Source organism: Macaca thibetana, chromosome 3 (genome assembly GCF_024542745.1).
Source record: "Macaca thibetana thibetana isolate TM-01 chromosome 3, ASM2454274v1, whole genome shotgun sequence".
In the NCBI taxonomy this organism is placed as follows: Eukaryota; Metazoa; Chordata; class Mammalia; order Primates; family Cercopithecidae; genus Macaca; species Macaca thibetana.
In genome coordinates, this window is record NC_065580.1 from 118,757,283 (window position 1) to 118,781,291 (window position 24,009).

A 24,009-nucleotide genomic window follows, 5' to 3' on the forward strand; every position below is an offset into this window, starting at 1 on the left:
ATTTTGTTGTCACACTTTCTTTAATTCTTTTTTCTTTTTTTTTTAATTCTTAAAGTTCTGGGGTACATGTGAAGAACGGGCAGGTCTGTTACATAGGTATACATGTTCCATGGTGGTTTGCTGCACCCATCAACTTGTCATCTATATTAGGTATTTCTCCTAATGCTGTCCCTCACACAGCCTCCCTGCCCCCCAACAGGCCCTTGTGTGTGATGCTCCCCTCCCTGTGTCCATGTGTCCTCATTGTTCAACACCCACTTATGAGTGAGAGCATGCTGTGTTTGGTTTTCTGTTCCTGTGTTACTTTGCTGAGAATGATGATTTCCAACTTCATTCATGTCCCTGCAAAGGACATGAATTCATCCTTTTTTATGGCTGGATAATATTCCATAGTGTATATGTACCACATTTTCTTTATCCAGTCTATCATTGATGGGCATTTGGGTTGGTTCAAAGTCTTTGCTATTGTGAATAGTCCCTCAATACATATGTGTGCATGTGTCTTTATAGTAGAATGATTTATAATCCTTTGGGTATATACCTAGTAATGGGATTGCTGGGTCAAATGGTATTTCTAGCTCTAGATCCTTGAGGAATTGCCACACTGTCTTCCACAATGGTTGAACTATTTTACACTCACCACCAACAGTGTAAAAGCATTCCTATTTCTCCACATCCTCTCCAGCATCTGTTGTTTTCTGACGTTATAATGATCGCCATTCTCACTGGCATGAGATGGCATCTCATTGTGGTTTTGATTTGCATTTCTGTAATGACCAGTGATGATGAACTTTTTTCATGTTTGTTGGCTGCATAAATGTCTTCTTTTGAGAAGTGTCTGTTTATATCCTTTGCCCACTTATTGATTTTTTTTTCTTGTAAATTTGTTTAAGTTCTTTGTAGATTCTGGATATTAGCCCTTTGTCAGATGATAGATTGCAAAATTTTTCTCCCATTCTGTAGGTTGCCTGATCACTCTGATGATAGTTTCTTTTACTGTGCAGAAGCTCTTTCATTTAATTAGATTCCATTTGTCAATTTTGGATTTTGTTGCCATTGTTTTTGGTGTGTTAGTCATGAAGTCTTTGCCCATGCCTATGTTGTGAATGGTATTGCCTAGGTTTTCTTCTAGGGTTTTTATGGTTTTAGGTCTTACATTTAAGTCTTTAATCCATCTTGAGTTAATTTTTGTATAAGGTGTAAGGAAGGGATCCAGTTTCAGCTTTATGTATATGGCTACCCAGTTTTCCCAACACCATTTATTAAATAGGGAATTCTTTCCCCATTGCTTGTTTTTGTCAGGTTTGTCAAAGATCAGATGGTTGTAGATGTGTAGTGTTATTTCCGAGGCTTCTGTTCTGTTCCATTGGTCTATATATCTGTTTTGGTACCAGTACCATGCTGTTTTTGTTACTCTAGCTTTGTAATATAGTTTGAAGTCAGGTAGCTTGATGCCTCCAGCTTTGTTCTTTTTGTTTAAGATTGTCTTGGCTATGTGGGCTCTTTTTTGGTTCCATATGAAATTTAAAGTAGTCTTGTTTTTCCAATTCTTTGAAGGAAGTCAATGGTAGCTTGATGGGGATAGCATTGAATCTATAAATTATTTTGGACAGTATGGCCATTTTCACGAGATTGATTCTTCCTGTCCATGAGAATGGAATGTTTTTCCATTTGATTGTGTCCTCTCTTATTTCCTTGAGCAGTGGTTTGTAGTTCTCCTTGAAGAGGTCCTTCACATTCCTTGTAAGTTGGATTCCTACTTATTTTATTCTCTTTGTAGCAATTGTGAATGTGAGTTGACTCATGATTTGACTCTCTTTGTCTGCTATTGGTGTATAGGAATGCTTGTAATTTTTGCACATTGAGTTTGTATCCTGAGACTTTTCTGGAGTTGCTTCTGAGCTTAAGGATATTTAGGGTTGAGATGATGGGATTTTCTAAATATACAATCATGTCATCTGCAAACAGGGACAATTTGACTTCCTCTTTTCCTAATTGAATACCCTTTCTTTCTCTTGCCTGATAGCCCTGGCCAGAACTTCCAATACTATGTTGAATAAGAGTATTGAGAGAGGGCATCCTCATCTTGTGCCAGTTTTCAAAGGGAATGCTTCCAGCTTTTGCCCATTCAGTATGATATTGCCTGTGAGTTTGTCATAAATAATCTTATTATTTTGCAATACATTCCATCAATACCTAGTTTATTAAGAGTTTTTAGCATGAAGTGCTGTTGAATTTTGTCAAAGGCCTTTTCTGCGTCTATTGAGATAATCATGAGTGTTTTTTTTTTGTTGTTGTTCTTGGTTCTGTATATGTGATGGATTACATATATTGATTTGTGTATTTTGAACCAGATTTGCATCCCAGGGATGAAGCCAACTTGATAGTAGTGGATAAGCTTTTTGATGTGCTAATGGATTTGGTTTGCCAGCATTTTATTGAGGATTTTTGCATCGATGTTTATCAGGGATATTGGCCTAAAATTTTCTTTTTTTGTTGTGTCTCGGCCAGGTTTTGGTATCAGGATGATGCTGACCTCATAAATGAGTTAAGGAGGATTCCCTCTTTTTCTATTGATTGGAATAGTTTCAGAAGGAATGGTACCAGCTCCTCTCTGTACTGCTGGTAAAATTTGGCTGTGAATTTGTCTGGCCCTGGACTTTTTTGGTTGGTAGGCTATTAATTACTGCCTCAATTTCAGAACTTGTTATTGGTCTATTCAAGGATTCGACTTCTTTCTGGTTTAGTCTTTGGAGGGTGTATATTATTTCAGTAATTTCTCCATTTCTTCTAGATTTTCTAGTTTATTTGCATAGAGGTGTTTATAGTATTCTCTGATGGTAGTTTGTATTTCTGTGGGATTGGTGGTGATATCCCCTTTATCATCTTTTATTGTGTCTGTTTGATTCTTCTCCCTTTTCTTCTTTATTAGTCTGGCTAGTAGTCTATCTATTTTGTTGATGTTTTCAAAAAGCCAGCTCCTGGTTTCATTGATTTTTGGAAGGATGTGTTGTTTCTCTCTCTCCTTCAGTTCTGCTCTGATCTTAGTTATTTCTTGTTTGCTGGCTTTTGAATTTGTTTGCTCTTGCTTCTCTAGTTCCTTTAATTGTGATGTTAGGGTGTCAATTTTAGATCTTTTTGGCTTTCTTTTGTGGGCATTTAGTGCTATAAATTTCCCTGTACACGCTGCTTTAAATGTATCCCAGGGATTCTGGTATGCTATGCCTTTGTTCCCATTGGTTTCAAAGAACATTTTTATTTCTGCCTTAATTTCGTTATTTACTCAGTAGTCATTCAGCAGCAGGTTGTTCAGTTTCCATGTAGTTGTGCAGTTTTGGGTGAGTTTCCTAATGCTGAGTTCTAATTTGATTGCACTGTAGTCTGAGAGACTGTTATGACTTCTGATTTTTTGCATTTGCTGAGGAGTGTTTTATTTCCTTTTGTGTGGTCAGTTTTAGAATAAGTGTGATGTGATACTGAGAAGAATATATCTTCTGTTGATTTGGGATGGGGAGTTCTGTAGATGTCTATTCGGTCTGCTTGGTCCAGAACTGAGTTGAAGTCTTGGATAGCCTTGTTAATTTTCTGTCTCATTGATCTGTCTAATATTGACAGTAGGGTGTTAAAGTCTGCTACTATTATTGTGTGAGAGTATAAGTCTCTTTGTAGGTCTCTAAGAATTTACTTTATGAATCTGGGTGCTCCTGTGTTGCATGAATAAATATTTAGGATAGTTAACTCTTCTTGTTGCATTGATCTCTTTGACATTATGTAACGGCCTTCTTTGTCTCTTTTGATCATTGTTGGTTTAAATTCTGTTTTATCAGAGACTAGGATTGCAATCCCTAATTTCTTTTGCTTTCCATTTGCTTATTCCTCCATCCCTTTATTTCAAGCCAATATGTGTCTTTGCACATGAGATGGGTCTCCTGAATACAGCGCAACCATGGGTCTTGACTCTTTATCCAATTTGCCAGTCTGTGTCTTTTAATTGGGGTTTTTAGCCCATTTACATTTAAGGTTAGTATTGTTATGTGTGAATTTGATCCTGTCATTATGATGCTAGCTGGTTATTTTGCCTGTTAGTTGATGCAGTTTCTTTATAGTGTCGATGGTCTTTACAATTTGGTATGTTTTTTCAGTGGTTCATACTAGTTGTTCCTTTACATGCTTAGTGCTTCCTTCAAGAGCTCTGTAAGGTAGGCCTGATGGTGACAACATCTCTCAGCATTTGCTTGTCTGTAAAGGATTTTACTTCTCCTTTGCTTTGTTTAGCTGGATATGAAATTCTGGGTTGAAAATTCCTTTCTTTAAGAATGTTGAATATTGTTCCCCATTCTCTTCTGGCTTGTAGGGTTTGTGCTGAGATACCCACTGTTAGTCTGATGGGCTTCCCTTTGTGGGTAACCCGACTTTTCTCTCTGGCTGCCCTTAACATTTTCTCCTTCATTTCAACCTTGGTGAATCTGATGATTATGTGTCTTGGGTTTGGTCTTCTCGAGGAATATTTTTGTGATGTTCTCTGGCTTGTAGGGTTTCTGCAGAGAGATCCACTGTTACTATGATGGGCTTCCCTTTGTGGGTAACCTGACTTTTCTCTCTGGCTGCCCTTAACATTTTTTCCTTCATTTCAACGTTGGTGAATCTGACGATTATGTGTCTTGGGTTGGTCTTCTTGAGGAATATCTTTGTGGTGTTCTCTCTATTTCCTGAATTTGAATGTTGGCCTGCCTTGCTAGGTTGTGGAAGTTCTCCTGGATAATATCCTGAAGAGTGTTTCCCAACTTGATTCCATTCTCCCAATCACTTTCAGGTACACCAATCAAATGTAGATTTGGTCTTTTCACATAGTCCCATGTTTCGTGGAGGCTTTTTTTGTTTCTTTTCACTCTTTTTCTCTAATCTTGTCTTCTTGTTTTGTTTCACTGAGTTGATCTTCAGTCTCTGATATCCTTTCTTCCGCTTGATTGATTTGGCTACTGATACTTGTGTATGCTTCATGAAGTTCTCTTGCTGTTTTGTTCAGCTCCATCAGATCATTTATGTTCTTCTCTACACTGGTTATTTTAGTTAGCAATTCGTCTAGTCTTTTTTCAAGGTTCTTAGCTTCCTTGCATTGGGCTAGAACATACTCTTTTAGCTCATAGGAGTTTGTGATTACCTAACTTCTGAAGCCTACTTCTGTCAGTTCATCAGACTTATTCTCCATCCAGTTTTGTTCCTTTGCTGACAAGGAGTTGTGATCCTTTGGTAGAGAACAGGCATTCTGGTTTTTGGAATTTTCAGCCTTTTTGCTCTGGTTTCTCCCCATCTTCATGGATTTATCTACCTTTGGTCTTTGATGTTGGTGACCTTTGGATGTGGTCTCTGAGTGGACATGCTTTTTGTTGATGTTGATACTATTCCTTTCTGTTTGTTAGTTTTCCAAGAGTCAGGCTCCTCTGTTGCAGGTCTGCCAGAGTTTGCTGGAGATCTGCTCCAGACCCTGTTTGCCTGGGGGTCACCGGCGAAGGCTACAGAACAGCAAAGATTGCTGCCTGTTCTTTCCTCTGGAAGCTTCATCCCAGAGGGTCACCTGCCAAATGCCAGCGTGAGCTCTCCTATATGAGGTGTCTGTTGGCGCCTACTGGGAGGTGTCTCCCAGTTAGGATACACAGGGGTCAGGGACCCACCTGAGGAGGCAGTCTGTCCCTTATCAGAACTCAAATACTGTTCTGGGAGCACTGCTGCTCTCTTCAGAGCTGTCATACAGGGATGTTTAAGCCTGCTGAAGCTGCATCCCCAGCCACTCTTTCCCCCAGGTACTCTGTCCCAGGGAGATGGGGGTTTTATCTGTAAGTGCCTGACAGAGGCTGCTGCCTATTTTTCAGAGATTCCCTGCCCAGAGAGGAGAAATCTAGAGAGACATTCAGCCTTGCTGAGCTGCAGTGGGTTCCACCCAGTTTGAACTTCATGAATGCTTTGTTTACACTTTGAGGGTAAAACTGTCTACTCAAGCCTCAGCAATGGTGGACACCCCTCCCCCAACCAAACTTGAGTGTCCCAGGTCCACCTTAGACTGCTGTGCTAGCAGCAAGAATTTCAAGCCCGTGGATCTTAGTTTGCTGGGTTATGTAGGGGGTGGGACCCACTGAGCCAGGTGCCAGGCACTGGAGGAAATCTCCTGGTCTGCTGGTTGCAAAGATCATGGGAAAAGCGCAGCATCTGGGCCGGAGTGCACCGTTCTTCCCAGTACAGTCTCTCACAGCTTCCTTTGGGTAGGAAAGGGAAGTCCCCCGACCCCTTGCATTTTCAAGGTTGAGGCAACTCACCACCCTGCTTCAGCTGGCCCTCCGTGGGCTGCACCCACTGTCCAACCAGTCCCAGTGAGATAAACTGGGCACCTCAGTTGGAAATGCAGAAATCACCCGCCTTCTGCGTCAATCTCTCTGGGAGCTGCAGACTGGAGCTGTTCCTATTTAGCCATCTTGCCAGCTGTCTCTTTAATTCTCTAAAGTTGGTTTTCATTAGTTATTTGATGATGTTTATAATAGCTGCATTTAAACTTTTTCCTCTAAATCTGAGGATACCTATAAACAATTTCTTTTGACTGCTTTTTCCTCCCCAATTATGGGGAGAAACTTTCTTGTTTCTTTGCATGCCTTATAGATTTTTATTGAAAACTGGACATTTTAGATAATTGTAGCAGGTCTGGATTCTGATTCTCCCTCCCCTATGGTGGTTATTATTGCCAATTTTTTAAAAGTTTATTTGTTTATCTTGTGTTTGTGTCTTACTTAGTTGCCTGAGATAAATCTATGAAAACTCTTTCTCCTTTAGTGAGTGGCTACCGATTCCTCTACTCATTTTTTATTTTTTATTTTTATTTTTGGACCATCTCACTCTGTCACCCAGGCTGGAGTACAGCAGTGCAATCTCAGATCACTGCAACGTCTGCCTTGTGGGTTCAAGTGATTCTCCTGCCTTAGCCTCCCAAGTAGCTGGGATTACAGGTGCCCACACCATGCCCAGCTAATTTTTGTATTTTTAGTAGAGACAGGGTTTCACCATGTTGGTCAGGCTGGTCTTGAACTCCTGACCTCAGGTGATCCTCCTACTTCAGCTTCCCAAAGTTCTGGGATTACAGGCATAAGCCACCATGCCCAGCCAGTTTGTTTTTTTTTTTAATTTGTTCTCGTTTTTTAAAATTTCTTCTCATTTTTTAAGACCGGCTCATAGGGGTTACTCTGTTTATGCATAGGTTAGTTGCTAGTGAGTGACTGGGCACAAGTTGTGCTCAACCACCTCAGACCAACAAGGTTTTTTCTTTGCAAATGTATCTGTGTGTGGATAGTGAAGAAATTCCAAGTTCAGGCTATTTTCATGTTAGCCTAAGTTTACTGGCTCCTTTTGTGTCTCTCCTATGGGCATGTGGACAGCCTCTGGGTTGACAAAGAACATGTGGTTGGCCTGGGCCCTCTCCAATCTCAGCTGCACATACATGCAGCCACAGCTATATGCATGCTACATCCACACAATTCCAGTCTAGTAGAGGACAGATCCTGGAGGTATTGGCTTTTTCTGTTTGCTTGGTTCCAAAATAATCGGGTATATCAACAGTGTCACTGGACCTGGGCGTTACCCAATGGTCCAAATTGTTTGCACCCTCTTCAGCTGGGGCTGAGCTACTAATCCTCATGGTCTGCCCTTCCTGCCAGTAGTTGCATGTTGGCGAAACTGGGGAGAAGGGGAGCAGCCTATGGCTGGAATGCCACTGATTATCAGTCTTCTTACCCTAAGTTTAACAGTTTATCAGCTAAAAGTGCTCTTAGATTGTGCTATACCTTTTGGTTCAATTTTCAGAATTTTGAAATGGCGATTTTTGTTAATTTTGTCCATATTCATCATTGCTTTTTGAGAAAATAATTTACCAGTTTCTTCATTTGACCCTAGTTGGAAGTCCTACCCTGGGATTTTCTGTTGTTGTTTTTCTTGTATTTCACTTCAGAAAATAAAATTTTACATTAAAAAAATTAAATTTGATAAACCTTCTACTTTATCATAATGCATACATATGTTTGCTTAAAATGATCATTTTATTTTGCCACTTCTAGAAGCTCTCTACATTCTTGTATTTATTTTGCTGGAGTTTGTTTGCTGGCATGAGGACATGAGTCTTCATGTTCATGCAGAAGTTCTAAGATTGGGTAAAGTGGTGTCATGATAAAAATTTCATTTATTTCTCATATAATTATTGTAGATTGTTCTCAGAAAGACTGTATGTCATTGAAATTTCTCTTTTATATCCTCCTATTCATTTGGTTTCACATTAAATATATTTATATATTCATTTCCATAAATCTGTCCATATCCATGCAGTACAAAGATCAAAATTACTCATTGTTAACGAAGAGTGGGGAAGCTTATGATTTATTCTGTGATTCTAAAATGGCAGCCTTTGTTGAAAAAAAGTCTCTGTATTGGACATTTTTCCCTTAACTTTGAGTTCATTTATCATTGCCTCTTCTGGTTCCTTACCCCAGGGAATCTTGGTAAAGTGTGGAGCAGGAAACTGAGGGTAAGAATATTGTATACTACTTTTCTTACTAAGGGAGTTGAAATCAGTATAATCAAGAGTGACCAGCACTACCTTTTTCTCACACATCATGAATTCCAATGTAACTCCTGAAATCTCTGCATTGCCTAGCCATATTTCTGTACTAATTAGATTATCCAGCCATACAGGAAATGTTGTGTTTATTTTTTGAAGCTGGCACATCTTACTTGGCCAGAGAAGGAGAGAGTCAAGGGGAAGGTGCTACGCATTTGTTAACAACCAGATCTCATGAGAACTCACTCATTATCACAAGCATAGCAACGGGGAAACCTGCCCCATGATCAAATAATCTCTGACCAGGCCCTTGCACCAACATTGGGGATTACAATTTGACATGATATTTGGGCAGGAACACAAATCTAAACCATATTATTTTGTAACTGGCCTCTCCCTTATCTCATGTCTTTCTCACATTGCAAAACACAATCATCCCTTCTCAAAATTCCCCCATGTCTTAACTCATTTCAGCATGAACTCAAAAGTCCACAGTCCAGAGTTTCGTCTGAAAAAAGGCAAGGCCCTTCTGCATGAGCCTGTAAAATAAAAAACAAATTAGTTACTTCCAAGATACAATGAGAGTACTGACATTGGGCAAATACACCTGAACAAAAAGGAAGAAATCAGCTAAAAGAGAGAGGCTACCGGCCCTGAGCAAGTCCAAAACCCAGCAGAGTAGTAGTCATTAAATTTTAAAGCTCCAAAATAATCTCCTTTGATTCCATGTCTCACATTCAGGCCACCCTGAAGCAAGGGTTGGATTGCAAGACCTTGAGCAGCTCCGCACCTGTGGTTCTGCAGGGCTTAGCAGGTTCCCATGGCTGCTTTCAAGGACTGGCATTGAGTGCCTTGGCTTTTCCAGGAGCTCAGTGCAAGCTGTCAGTGGATGTACCATTCTGCAGTTTGGAGAGTGGTAGCCCTCTTCTCATGGTTCTACTAGGCAGTGCCCCAGTGGGGACTCTGTGTGGGTGCTCCAGTCCCACATTTCTCTTCTACACTGCCCTAGTAGAGGTTCTCCACGAGGGCCACATCCATGCAGCAGACTTCTGTTTGGACATCCAGGTGTTTCCATACATCCTCTGAAGTCTAGGTGGAGGCTCCTAAGCCTCAACTCTTGCCCTCTGTGCATCCGCAGGCTTACTGCCATGGGGAAGCCACCAAGGCTTACTACTTGCACTCTCTGGACCAGTAGCCTGGGATCTATCTGGGACAATTTAGCTAAGGCTGGAGCTGGAGCAGCTGCAACACAGTGAGCAGTGTCCAGGGCAGTGGGGCCCTGGGCCCAGCTCACAATTTCTTCCCTCCTAGGCTTCCAGGCCTGTGATGGAAGGGGCTGCCTAGAAGGTCTCCGACATGCTTTTGAGACATTGTTCCCATTGTCTTGGTTATTAACATTCAGCTCTTCTTTGCTTATGCAAATTTCTTCAGCCATCTCTCCTCAGAAAATGTGTTTTTCTTTTCTACCACATTGTCAGGCTGTACATTTTCCGAACTTCTATCCTCTGTTTCCCTTTTAAATAAAAATTTTAATTTCAGGTCATCTCTTTGCTCATGCATAACAAAAGTGAACTATGCTCCAGTTTCCAATAAGTTTCTCATCTCTATCTGAGATCTCCTCACCCTGGACTTATTGTCTGTATCACTATCAGCATTTTGGTCACAACAATTTTACAAGCCTCTAGGAGGTTCCAACTCCCTTATTCCTGTCTTCTTCTGAGCCCTCCAAACTGTTCTAGCCTCTGCCCATTATCCAGTTCCAAAGCTGCTTTCACATTTTCAGGTATCTTTATTGCAATGCCCCTCTGTCTGTACAAATTTTCTGTATTAGTTTGTTTTCACATTGCCATAGAGAAAAGAAGTTTAACAGGCTCACAGTTCCACAGGCTGTACAGAAAGCATGGCTGGGGAGGTCTCGGGAAACTTACAATCATGGCAGAAGGCAAAGGGGCCGCAGGAATGTCTTACATGGCCAGAGCAGGAGGAAGAGAGTGAAAGGGGAAGTGCTACACACTTTTAAACAAACAGATCTCGTGAGAACTTACTATCATGAGAACGAACAGCAAGGGGAAAATATGCCACCATGATCCAGTTACCTCCCACCAGGCCTCTCCTCCAACACAGGTGATCACAATCCGATAGGAGATTTCGGTGGTGACACAAACACAAACCATATTAGACCTCCACTTGTCTGAACTATGTTTAAGAAACTAATATATAAGTGACTTCATATTCTACCTTGCTGAGACCAGCTCCATCAGGGAGACCCGAACCCAGTGGTGCTAGAGGAATTAAAGACACACACACAGAAATATAGAGGTGTGAAGTGGGAAATCAGGAGTCTCACAGCCTTCAGAGCTGAGAGCCCCAGAGTTTTACCCACATATTTATTAACAGCAAACCAGTCATTAGCATTGTTTCTATAGATATTAAATTAACTAAAAGTATCCCTTATGGGAAACGAAGGGATGGGCAGAATTAATTGCAGCAGGAACATGCCCTTAAGACACAGATCACTCATGCTTTTGCTTATGGCTTAAGAATGCCTGTAAGTGGTTTTCCACCTTGGGCTGGCCAGATGTTCCTTGCCCTCATTCCTGTAAACCCGCAACCTTCCAGCTTGGGTGTTAGGGCCATTATGGACATATCACAATGCCGCAGAGATTTTATTTATGACCAGTTTGGGGGCCAGTTTATGTCCAGATTTTGGGAGGCTTGTTCTCAACATGTCTCCTTCTTTGATTTGCAAAGAGATAAAAGCAAGGGCAGCTTTGTCACAGTGAGCTACTTCTCGCAGGAGTCAGAATCCGCATCTGCTGACTATACAAAGACAAACGACATAGATTAAAAGCACAATCCTCATTGAAATCACAGAGCTTCCAAGTGTTTTATCCATTTTAATGGGTTACTAGCTGCTAATCTGTCTGCAGCTCCTTCAAGCATTCCAGTTCCTGGCATGAAGGTCAGGTGTGCCTGGGATGCTTTAAATATTTGTTCTTTTAATTTTGCAATATCCAAAGACAAGTTTGTAGAGTGTCCTTCTAGATGCTTTTTTATTCTTTCCCAAATTTTGGTCCACAAATCCTTATGTTAAGCTCCTAGAGCGGGCCATATCATTTGAGGTTGAGGTGCCACTATACCGCTATGGTTCCAGATAATAGGAACTTCTGCCGTGCTTCTCATCATTTCTACCATCTGAACGTTTTGTTCAGATCATCTGAACATAATGTGGCCGTAGCACACAGACTGAGAGGTGCAATTCAAGCTAAACATCCCCTTAGAGGGCCAATTAATGATTCCATAGGAATCGTTGTTCAGCACCTCTGCCTGTTCTGCAAAGCAATCTTCCTAAACACGTATGTTCATTTTTTCAAACTGGGTCCAATCCTGTTTATAAAATAGGTTTTTAAGGGCAGTATGCCTCAATTATAGGAGAGATTATTATGGTAAATACTGAGATCAGAAAGCATGTGTAACTGTGTCATACAGTGATTGCATCCAGGCATTATTATCAGCCCTTGTTGAAGGAATACTCATGGCAGTGGTGATAACCGCTATCATAGCTACCATTAAATTATTCATTGTGACTAGTTGTCCCGCTTTCTTCAGGTTTTCTTCTGCCGTCTGAGACAGCTTCTTGATCTGTCCCCAGGTGGGTGGCTGTGTTCGACGGGTGTTGCTCCTGACAGTTGGGGTCCTCCTCAGCGTCAGTCTTGACGTGGTTGCAACCGGGGGGTAAACAGCTTCATTTTAGGAAAATGATGATCGAGAATACCCACAAAGTCAGCTAAATGGGTTTGCCAAGTAAGACTATTTATAAAGCTTGCTGTATTTGTGCCTTCGTGAGAGGGACAATAATTTTTCCAGGATCATATCCATGTAATTTAGCAATCCGAGTTCTCCCAATCCCTATCATAGTAGTGATTTGATCTAAATAAGGAGTTAGAGTCCGTGAATTAATATGTGGAAGAAAAAGCCACTCTACTAAGTCCTGTTCTTGGGCAATAACACCAGTAGGTGAATGCTGAGTTGAAAAAATTAGCAAATCTAGAGTTTCTCTGGATCTATTCTATTTATCCAAGCTTTATGGACTTGCTTCTCAATCAGCTATAACTCTGCCTCTGCCTCCTTTGCTAATTGCCAAGGGCTAGTGAGACTAGGAATTCCTCTAAGGATAGAAAACAAATTACTCATGGCATAGGTAGGAATGCCTAGAGCAGGTCTTATCCAATTAATATCCCCTAGTAATTTTTGAAAGTCATTTAATGTTCTTAATTTATCCCTACGTGTGGTTACTTTCTGTGGCACAATGGTAGTGTCATTTACTAAGGTCCCCAAGTAGGAGTAAGGAGTAGTAGTCTGAATTTTGTCAGGAGCTGTAATTAAACCCGTGTGAGAAATCGAATTTTGCAAGTGATCGTAACATTGGAGTAATATTTCTCGAGTTGGGGCAGCACAAAGTGTATCATCCGTATAGTGAATAATGTAACACTGTGAACATTTTTTACCAGTAGGTTCAATTGCTTGCCCCACATACGACTGGCAAATAGTTGAACTGTTTAACATGCCCTGTGGCAACACTTTCCAATGATAATGTTTAGCAGGCTGCAGGTTGTTTACTGCAGGCACTGTAAATGCAAACTGTTCACAGTCTTGCTCAGCTAAAGCGATAGTAAAGAAGCAGTCTTTTAAATCTATGACTATTAAAGGCCAGTTTTTTGGAATTATAGCAAGAGAAGACAATCCTGGCCGTAATTCTCCAATAAGTTGTATAACTGAATTGATGGCTCTTAAGTCAGTTAACATTCTCCATTTTCCTGATTTTTTCTTAATTACAAAAACTGGAGAATTCCAAAGGGAAAATGTTGGAGCTATGTGCCCATTTTCTAATTGTTCAGTAACTAATTTCTCTAAAGTCTCCAGTTTTTCTTTACTTAGCAGTCATTGTTCTATCCAAATTGGCTTATTTGTTAACCATTTTAAAGGTATAGGTTCTGGAGGCTTAACAATGGCCACCATAAAAAAATTTTTTTCTAATCTTTGGCAGGAACTTTGTTTTTCCGCTTGAAGCAGTTCTTTCAAACCTTGCAAATTTTTTTCTTTGAATAGTTATTTCACAGGTAGGATGTTTATCAGTAATTTGACTTACCCAATAAGTTGCTTTGCCTTGTTTATTTGTGCTTCCAAATCCTCCTGTTGGTTTAATTTCACTTTTTCCCATTCTCACATACAGCACAATCAGGAGCTGTGCTATGCGCTCTCCTGGCTCTGCTTTCCAGGGAACAGAAGTAGATACAACAATTTGAATTTCCCCGTTATAATCTGAATCAATGACTCCTGTATGTATTTGTACTCTTTTTAAACGTACACTAGACCTTCCTAAAAGTAATCCTATTGTCCCTGCTAGCAAGGGTCCACAGACTCCTGTTGGGCACTTTTGTGGGGGTTCCCAGGCAGAAGGCTCACAGCTTTTGTGCAGTATAAATCTACTGAGGCACTACTGACTGTGGCGGGGGACAGACATTGTACAGGGGTGAGGGAATGGCCTGAGCTGGAAATGCCCCAGTTTAGAACGAGGCCCGGGACAGGCCCCTCATGGCGTTTCCTGAAATTGAATTTCCGTCTTTATCAAACTTAAGAGTGACGCTCACTAGCCCGGTGTTTTCCTTTTTTACATTTTGGACATATTTCAGGCTCAACCGTTTTCTTTTTTCCCCCATCAGGTGACCTGACTCGCTGATTTCTTCTACATTCTTTTTTAGTGCAACCATGCTTCCCACAGTTAAAACAAGCGCCAGGAAATGGAGTATTTCCTTTATCCACTCTCAGTCCTGCCATTGCCTGTGCCAACGAAGTAGCTTTATGCAGATTACCTCCGATACCATCACAGGCCTTGATATAATCAACTAAATGTACTTTCCCTCTGATAAGTCACAGAGCAGCCTGGCAATCGGGATTAGCATTGTGGAAAGCTAATAATTGCAACACTATATCCTGAGCAGCCGAATCTGCAATCATCTTTTTAAGAGACTCCTGTAACTGAGCTATAAAATCAACGTACGGTTCTCTGGATCCCTGTTTTGCAACCCTAAAGAAAGGGTAATTTTCCCCACCTGAAGTGATTTTTTCCCAAACACTAATGCACACTCCTCTAAGCTGTTCTATGGCATCATCCTGCATGACCAGTTGTGCATCTAAACCAGTCCAGCCACCAACCCCCAGAAGTTGGTCTGCAGTTATATTAATTTGAGGTTGGGCCTGGACATTGTGAGCAGCCTGAATGGAAACTTCATCTGCCCACCAAGTTTTAAATTGTAAGTTTTAAACTGAGCAGGAGTTAGACAAGCTCGAGTAAGAGCATCCCAATCAGTAGGAACCATCCGACTGGAAAAGTAACATTCTTTAACAGTCCCATTACAAAAGGAGAACCTGGTCCATACTCATTTATAGCTTGTTTTAATTCTTTGAGTAATTTAAAAGGAAAAGGCTTAAATGTAGGTATAATATTTCCCTCTCAATCCCGGGGTGTATTCTAACAGGGAACTGCCAAGCCTCTAAATCACCTCTTGTCTAGCTTGCTGAATTCCTGCCTGAATAGAACTAAGAGCCATCACTCGAGGCGCTGCTGGAACAGTCACCGGGGCTACTACTTTTCACCTAGTGTCCTCCAGAAAAGAAAGATCTGGGGGGACATTTTCTTCAAAATAATAAGTAGTGGGTGCAGAAGGGTAGAGATGAACTTCTCCTTCCTTTGCTGCTTTAGCTTTAGCTGGCAAACAAACATGCTCTGTAACCTCTTCTGTTACTTTGCTATACTCTCCTTCCTCCTCGTCATCCGTGTGAAAAAGTTCCAAGGTGAAACGAACCAGACCCCAAACTTTCCCCATTGTTACCCTGATGCTTCCGAACTCCCCTTCTTACTTACCGCAGGGATTGCTTTAAGAGTACTCGGGTGTCCCCCAGCTAGTTTTCCGTTCCAGCCGTCGCTCCGGCGACCCTTCAACCTGGATTCGAGTCCCCACGAATAGACACCACTTGCCAAGACCAGCTCGATCAGGGAGACCTGAACCAGCGGCGCTAGAGGAATTAAAGACACACACACAGAAATATAGAGGTGTGAAGTGGGAAACAAGGGTCTCACAGCCTTCAGAGCTGAGAGCCCCAAACAGAGATTCACCCACATATTTATTAACAGCAAACCAGTCTTTAGCATTGTTTCTATAGATATTAAATTAACTAAAAGTATCCCTTATGGGAAACGAAGGGATGGGCAGAATTAAGTGCAGCAGGAACACGCCCTTAAGACACCGATCACTCATGCTTTTGTTTGTGGCGTAAGAATGCCTTTAAGCAGTTTTCTGCCCTGGGCGAGCCAGGTGTTCCTTGCCCTCATTCCCGTAAACCCACAACCTTCCAGCTTGGGTGTTAGGGCCATTATGGACATATCACACTGCTGCAGAGATTTTATTTATGGCCAGTTTTGGGGCCAGTTTATGGCCAGATTTTGGGGGGCTTGCTCCCAACACTACCTCTTTAATTAGAGTACCTACAGTGTGCCCGTAAGATGATTACTTTTAAATTGAAATTAAAGAAATAAGTGTTTGTACAGGAAAATATATAAGGCATATTTTGAAAATTTATGACATGTATTTCTTGGACTTCATGTTAAGCAACTATAACAAAGAGACCTCAACTTACAGTGGCCCAGACAAGACATATTTTTTCCTCTTGCTTAATTCATGTCAGTGGGCTGTGCATCATCAGGCCGACCAAGGCCTTGGGTTCTTTCTACCATGCCACCATTGCAATCATCATGGTTGATGTTGACTCATCAGCACCGTGTCTACATCCTTGCTCAAGGGAAGTGGAGAAAAACAAAATCAAGGTCAAGTGGCTTGCTGTATTTCAACATGACCCAGAAATTGTGCATCCATTGACCTGAGTTTGTTGCATGTCCACATCGAGGTCCATGGAAGGCTGAGAAATGTCTTTATCTGAATGCCCATTAACCCACCTAGAAGACTGCTTTATGACTGTACTCCAATAATATGAATAACACATACTTCCTGTAGAGTATTTGGATAATGCAAAATGGTAAAATAAGTAAGGAAAATCCATCATTAATTTCATTTTTGAGATATTGACAGTCATACTTTTTTGTGTGTTTTTCTTCCTAGGAAGTTTTTTAACATACTTGTACAATTCTCTGAATACACATTGTCATTTTACCATTGCTGTATTATGAACTTTTCTCCATATGATTAATTGACTTTGGTGAACCTCATTTTAATAGCTAACACATGGATGAACTCTTACTTATATGAGTGATATATTGTCCTACTGTGAAATATTGACCTGTTTCCAGATGCTTACTATTATAAATAAGTTGTTACATGCATTTATATTTTCAGTGTTTTCTAGGTTAAGTTCTTAGGAAAGGAATTATTGCCAAATTGTGTTCAAAAAGTTATGCCAATTTTTACTCCCACCAGCAATATATGAGATGACATACTTAACATTACTGGGAAAATGGCCTTAACTTTCTGGGCATTTTTTTTTTTATTTGAGAACTCATTGTTTTTGAAGTGACGATTGGAAATAAAAACCCCTCATTTTTCTCTACAATACACAAAAGCACACATGAACACTTTTCCAGCAAGAAAATAGCTTTAAAATCAATTGATTTAATGGTTTATATTTTATAATTTGTTGGTATGTTTATTACCCATGAGTAGTTCTTTGAATGGTCTCTACATGTTATTTACCCTTTTTTCTCTATTATATTTTTATTATTTTGTTATAAATAAAATTATGTTATATTATTTTGTTTTATTATTTGTTTTATTACGTTGTTTTATTATTTTGTTTAAATAATAATATAATAATTATATCATTATTTTATTTTGTTTTGTTTATTGTTATATTTTTACTATAAAGAACTCATATATGAGTTCTTTATAGTAAGTATATCAACCTCTACCCAGTATGTCTATTGGAATTTTTTTCTTTTTTTTTTTTGAGACAGATACTGGTTCTTCTCACCCAGGCTGGAGTGCAGTAGCACAATCTCGGCTCACTGCAACTTCCACCTCCCGGGTTCAAGCAATTCTCCTGCCTCAGCCTCTTGAGTAGCTGTGATTACAGGTGCCCCCCACTATGCCCGGCTAAATTTTCGTACTTTTAGTAGAGATAGGATTTCACCATGTTGGCTAGGCTGGTCTCGAACTCCTGACCTCAGGTGATCCACCCACCTCGGCCTCCCAAAGTACTGGGATTACAGGCATGAGCCACCATGCCTGACTGGAATGTTTTAAATGCTAGTTTGCTGTGTTAAGACACAACGACTACAAATCCCTTAATAGCTTCTTCCATTGCTTTTCTGCTTAGAAAATATCTTCTCATATTCAAATCATTATGTATATAAGATAGTAACATCTTGTTTGTGGCTCTCTTATCTTGTTCTAATGACATCTGCCTTGTAATTCTTTAGTGTATTACCAAATTGCAATTGTTTTAGTTATATAGAAAATATTTACCTTTTCTGGAGCAAGTCTTCTTTCATGATTCCTCTTTCATTATTTTTCTTCCTTTCACTAAGTAATTTTAAAGATATGCTTTATAATTATTTTAAAATTTTCTCATGGGAGTGATAAATGTAAAATTTTGATTAGATTTACTATATCTGTATTATAATATATTTTCATTATTATAATACTATAATTATAGATTACCAATTTTGTAACATATTTTGAATTGAAATGTCAAAATATAATTTCAATTATAGCTACACATTAAAATGTTATTTATGGTGTTATATTCTATATTATACACTATGTTAAAATAGAACTTATTTATATTTTACATATAATTAATTTACTTCTGTTTTATGTTTACACTTAAGGTAGTATTTGATATTTACACTAACATATTAATAATGTTTTATATTGCACTAATTTTCATGTTATAACAGTTTTTCCATTTTCAAAATATCCATTCTTTTCTTTTTTCCATGCCTCCTTCCATTGATTCCAGATTTCATTTGTGCCTATTAGTTAGGCTTTCTTGTTTTCCTAAAACATTCACATTGCTTTGTTAAGATTATTCTTACTTTGTATTTTTGTACTATTGCAAAATGCTTCTCTTCTATATATTTTATAGCTGATCTTCCTGGTATAAGAAAATATTGATTTTTTGTTAATTGTAAAATTGGCTGTCTAAATAAAACTTTATTGTTTTTAAAAGCTTTTTATTTGGTTAACATGAGATTTCTGTATAAAAAATTAAGTAATGTGCCCTAATGGTGTCTTGTCTCCTTTGTGTTTTGAAAAGTTTGACTCGAGCCTCCCCTCTTCAGGAAATGGCTCATTTTTGTCTCTTTCCCTTCCTCGCAGCATGGAGGAATGTGAGGCTCTTTGCACAAGACTGGCCATAATGGTCAACGGCAGCTTCAAATGTCTTGGTTCTCCTCAGCACATCAAAAATAGGTGCGTTGAAGTTCTCCTTTTGCTTAAATCTTTACTATGAAATCAATAGCATGATGCAGGGTTATGACTGGAGATGCCTTAGAGGCAAGTATGTTCCGATTACCTGCTGGCATAAAACAGGAGATGAAGGCTCTGAGGGGATAAAATACTGTGGCTAGTTAGTCAAAGACACAGCAACTCCCAAACACAGAGTCTAGCGGTCTCCCTGTAAGGGAGACATTTTATTTTTCTCTTCCCAGAAGGACATTGCTCCTTCATTGTAGTGACATTGGTAGGGGTGAGAATAAGATTACAGAGTCAAGATGACCACAGGACACAAAATGTCCTCTTTACGCACAAAATGCCTTATGAAAAGGCTGTACTGTGATGTCCCTCATCTGCAGTGAATCAAAGTCTGAAAAAGACCATCAATGTATAAGGGTTAGAGAGGGTTGTTATGGTTGCTTTCCATTGGATTATGAAAGACTAAAGACTTCTTTCCTGTGCTCACTGATCCTTTCTATTTCTTCCTGGTTAATTCCCTTCATGTATTCTCTTCATTTCCTTTTTGGAATCTTCATGATTTTGTTATCAATTTGTGAGAGCATTGCTACATCCTGGTATAACATTAAAAAAAATTAAAGATGCCTAAATACTTGTTCAATTTCCTTTTAATTTGTTTAACCTGTCATTCTTACGTAGACTAATTTATTCATTTATGTTGATAAATCTCTTGTTTTCATTTATTCAGTGTTTTTAAGGTTAGGATTCTCAAGCAGAGATTTGGTAAATAGTCATATGTAAATTTTAAATACTTTTAATTTATGGAGAAAAAGCTAATGCTCAGGATTGAGATGACATAGTAGGGGGTGAGTGTCCATTTTTAGAGTTAGGCACTGCTGGAACGGTCAACCTCACAGCTGTTTGCTGCTTCGGGTCAACCACTGGTCAGATGCACCTACTAGAAACTATTCTCGGTATGTACACTGCCCATCTTTAATAGGTATCATCAAAAAAAAATACTATTTCATGCTCTCCAACCTTTATGAATGCCTACATAAAGTTTTATAACCCATTCCTGATTGTTGGGTGATTTATGTCTGATTTATGTTTACAAAAGTTTGCTGCAAGAGCCAGCAGGATGAAGCACATGGGGATAGGTTTTCTCTAGCTGTTGCATTCTACATACTGGAAAATCTGTGCCTACTTCCGAGTTTTGCTTCCAATAATGTGATATATGGGTTGAGCATGAACTGTTAGTGGATATGAACTGTAGGACTATATTAAACGAGAAATGGCTTGTGGGTTATTCACGGAAACATCAAACTTAATAAAATTTAAAAAATAATTTGTGGCCAGGTAAGGTGGCTCACACCTGTAATTCTAGCACTTTGGGAGGATAGAGTGGGAGGATCACTTGAGGCCCAGAGTTTGAGACCAGCCTGGGCAACATAGTGAGACCATTCCTACAAAACACTTTTAAAAAGTTAATTTTTAAAAATTATATCCAGGTGTGGTGGGGTGCATCTGTAGTGCTAGCTGCTTAGGAGGTAGGAGGATCAGTTGTGTCCAAGAGGTCAAGGCCACAGTAAACCATGATTGTGCCACTATACTCCAGCCTGCATGACAGAGCAAGACCGTGTCTGAAAAAATAAAAAGTAAAATAAAATAACATAATTCATAAAGTGCTTATTCTCCTATAACTATAAACCTATAATAAACATATGATGATGTGTGTTTCTATAATATTGAAATAAAGAATAAACGATTGATCATGACATAGATCGTAACAATAACTAGATTTTTCATAAACTTCGGCATCCATACCTAGGAGTCAGCAACATCAGAACCCATTTCTCTGATGTGGAGCTGCTGAGATGGATGAGAGAACTTTTAGTGGGGCTCCTTCCTCCTCCTCTCCATCCCTTTCTTTCCATGAGCATGAATTTTTAGGAACATGAATGAGGAAGAGTAGGGTCTGGGTGTGGGGAAAAGTTCTGAGGAGATAACTCAGGAGAAGGTAAGTGTTTTGGAGAGAAAATTTTGGCAGAATTTGGGCAGGGATCTGAGTATCAGGATTTCCCCGTGGAGAGGCAGGAGGCTGGTGAGGAGGGTCCCTGGCTTGGGCTGGGAGACATCTGCCCAGAGGGAGAACAGAAGAAAGGAGCTACAGAAATCCCACAGAGGTGGGACCCAGAGGGCAGAGCTTGGGCCTCAGAGACCAGCTTCCCCGGGGATGGGCAGGTGCAACAAGAGCCTGCTGTGAAAGCCGAGTGAAGTGAAACCAGGGGAGCACGAGGGTTTAGCCACCGTTAGCTTCTGAATTGCAGTCCTGACTTTGACCTCATGAACAGTCAGGAAGCCTCAAACTTCAGTGTAGGTCTCAGCAAATTCGCCTGTGACAGGAAGCTGAGGCTTGCACCTGCTGTGGCAGTTCACTCGGACAAAGCAACCATCTTTCAGGGTGAAGGGGGGAAAGTAGAAAAGGAATGTCAGAATCAGAAAAATGAGGAGCCACAGAAATATAGAGGGAAGAATGTATGTGGCAAGTAGGGACAGATACATAAGAGGAAAAACAAAATGGAAAGTGAAGTGAAATTGCCCAAACCAAAGAACTCTCCCTACCTCACGCTCTGCCCCAGGCACAGCCCTCAGAGAAATGGGGCCTCAGATGAGAAACAGCTCTTCCATGGGACTTCAGGCCCCCCCTGAGCTCCCTGAGTTCATCCCACCTTCCTGGGTCTGGGGAGCAAGATTCATACACAAGAATCACTTCCTACCCTAATCTGCGGGTGGCACTGTGTTTCCTTCCCACCGTGTGTTGATTCAGTCGGCCCAGTACATCCCTGCCTGACTGTGCTGTTTGTCTTCCCTCCTGCTGTGCTCATTTGAGTTCCTTTCTTGGGTTCTCAGCGAAACCTTGGTACATGCACTTCACCATCAGAGAAGGGTTTCTGCAGAGGACACCAAATCCCATTCCCGTGCTCCTAACAGAGCATTAACACCCCAGCATCCTGCTTCATGCCCGCACTCACCTCATCCTTAGCCCATTGTTTTAAAATATTGTGTATTAATAGAAAAACTGAAGTACCATAAGGCCAACAGATCAGGAGATGACTGCCTTTGAAAATATCACATTTTACAGTTTCCAAGAATAGGGGCATGGGACACAGCGTCCCATGACGGAGCATCAGGTCAGCCAGGAGGCAGAGGGCAGCTGGAAGGAAACATGAGCAAGGGCTTTTATTGTGGTTTCTATTAGAAGGAATGGGTGAAATAGGACAAGCAGGTCTAAGATCTGCTAGTTTGAATAACTTCAGTGGGCCATGCAGCATAGGGGTTGTCCCTAGTTGGTAGTACCTGTCCCTGGGGTGACTGGGGAAGGGGGACTGTGGCTTAGCATGTGAGAGCCCCTTAGAGGAGGTGTTAGAGATCATGTGTGTTCTGGGTCAGCTGGTTTGTATTTGAAAAAATGAATTTATGCGCAAGTTGTTTACTATCTTTAGGAATTGCCTAGCTCTGGGAGGGGCAGTTCTTCCAGAATCAGCAAGTCCCCATATTTTCAAAGTATTAGAATACAGAAGATAATAAGCATGATTAATATACCCACTCCAGGACTCACCGAGGCTAAGTGGAGCCCTAAGTGCAGGGCCAATCACATTCTTCCTGCCTGGAGGAAGCCAGACTTGCCCACTTTGCAGAGGAAGGCAGAGAGCTCTGGCTTTGCCAGGGGTTCTGAAGCCCCCCTCCTCTGCCTTGCTACAGACTTTTGTTCTTCCTGGGAATCTTTTTAATAGCTTGTTTCAGAGTTATTATCTATATAGTGAATTTCCAAACACTTTGAGATTATAGAGTTGTATTAAAAGACAAGTTCCTTGGACCCCTGGTCTGTGGATAACCTAAAGCTCTGTGTGACTGGTCTGTAGCAATCATCCATGAAGAAGGGCCTCCGAGAAAAAAAATGCAATAGGCCACTATCTAGTGTGTATGTCTGCCCATTGATATCAAGTTGTTATGCTAACCGTGATGTTGCTTCTCATCTGAGTCGCAATTTAAGAAAAGTCAATCAATATTAGATCTTTTGCTGGTAAAATTGAGGCTGTTTGCTTTTGACATTTAATATTTCTTTAACAAATGTTTATTTAAACCCAGCAAGGGGATGCAGAGGTAGGTCTGATGCAGTTTATGCCTGCTTTGGTGCTCACAAGTGCAGAGAGTGAGCCCTGCACACACCTGGTGACATCACAAGGCCTAACGGGGCAGGCAACATAGAAAAGGTATCAATTAGAGTGTTCCGTGAAAGGGCCGTATATGCCAAGTGGTCTCCAAACCCAGGAAAAGTCGAGAAACCAAAGAAGGAGGAAGACAAATCCAGTGTTTTGGTAAAGGGTGATTTCCTGGGGCACTTATGAATGGAAGTGTGGTCTTGGGAAGCAGCAAGACAGGTAGATCTCTGCAACATTACTCCCCAGACCCAGGGCTCTTGTATCATAGGGAAAGGACACCTACCCTAGAAAGACAATTGAAGACACCCCTCCAGAACAAGCAAGAGTGCTGCATGCATCATGGGCTATCATTTGTACAATAACATAAGGGTCGCCTTGATCTAAAGGCAGGAGCACATGTTCTTACAGGAAGGACAGGAAGTGAAGTAGGAATCAGGAGGCGTTCGCGGGACCAGGCTAACGAGAAGTTAGTGTGGCAGATTAGCATCCATGATGAGGTCACTTTTGTCTCCACATGGAGCCCTGTGGAGGAGGACGCCTTTTTTAGTTTGAAAAAATAGGGAAATATCTTAGACCTGGAGGTACAGGTAAAATTTGGTTAAAAGGGGATTTAATTCTAGATTGTATTTAGTAATAAAAACATCACTACAGAATCAGAATTTGAGAGCAAGTAAGAGGGACAGACATACCAGTCAAAGCAAAGTCTACATTTCAACATGAAAAGTAAAGG

At 40.5% G+C, this 24,009-nt stretch overlaps 1 protein-coding gene across 4 annotated transcripts in view; it reads left to right on the plus strand.

Moving 5' to 3' along the window:
* The window catches only part of ABCA13 (ATP binding cassette subfamily A member 13), a 504,903-nt gene that overhangs the window by 447,464 nt on the left and 33,430 nt on the right, over window positions 1–24,009 (plus strand). For all 4 annotated transcript variants that reach the window (XM_050785548.1, XM_050785549.1, XM_050785550.1 and 1 more), the window contains one exon: window positions 18,982–19,074. In XM_050785548.1, the coding sequence (XP_050641505.1) occupies window positions 18,982–19,074 (93 nt within the window). The remainder of the gene's footprint in view (window positions 1–18,981; window positions 19,075–24,009) is intronic.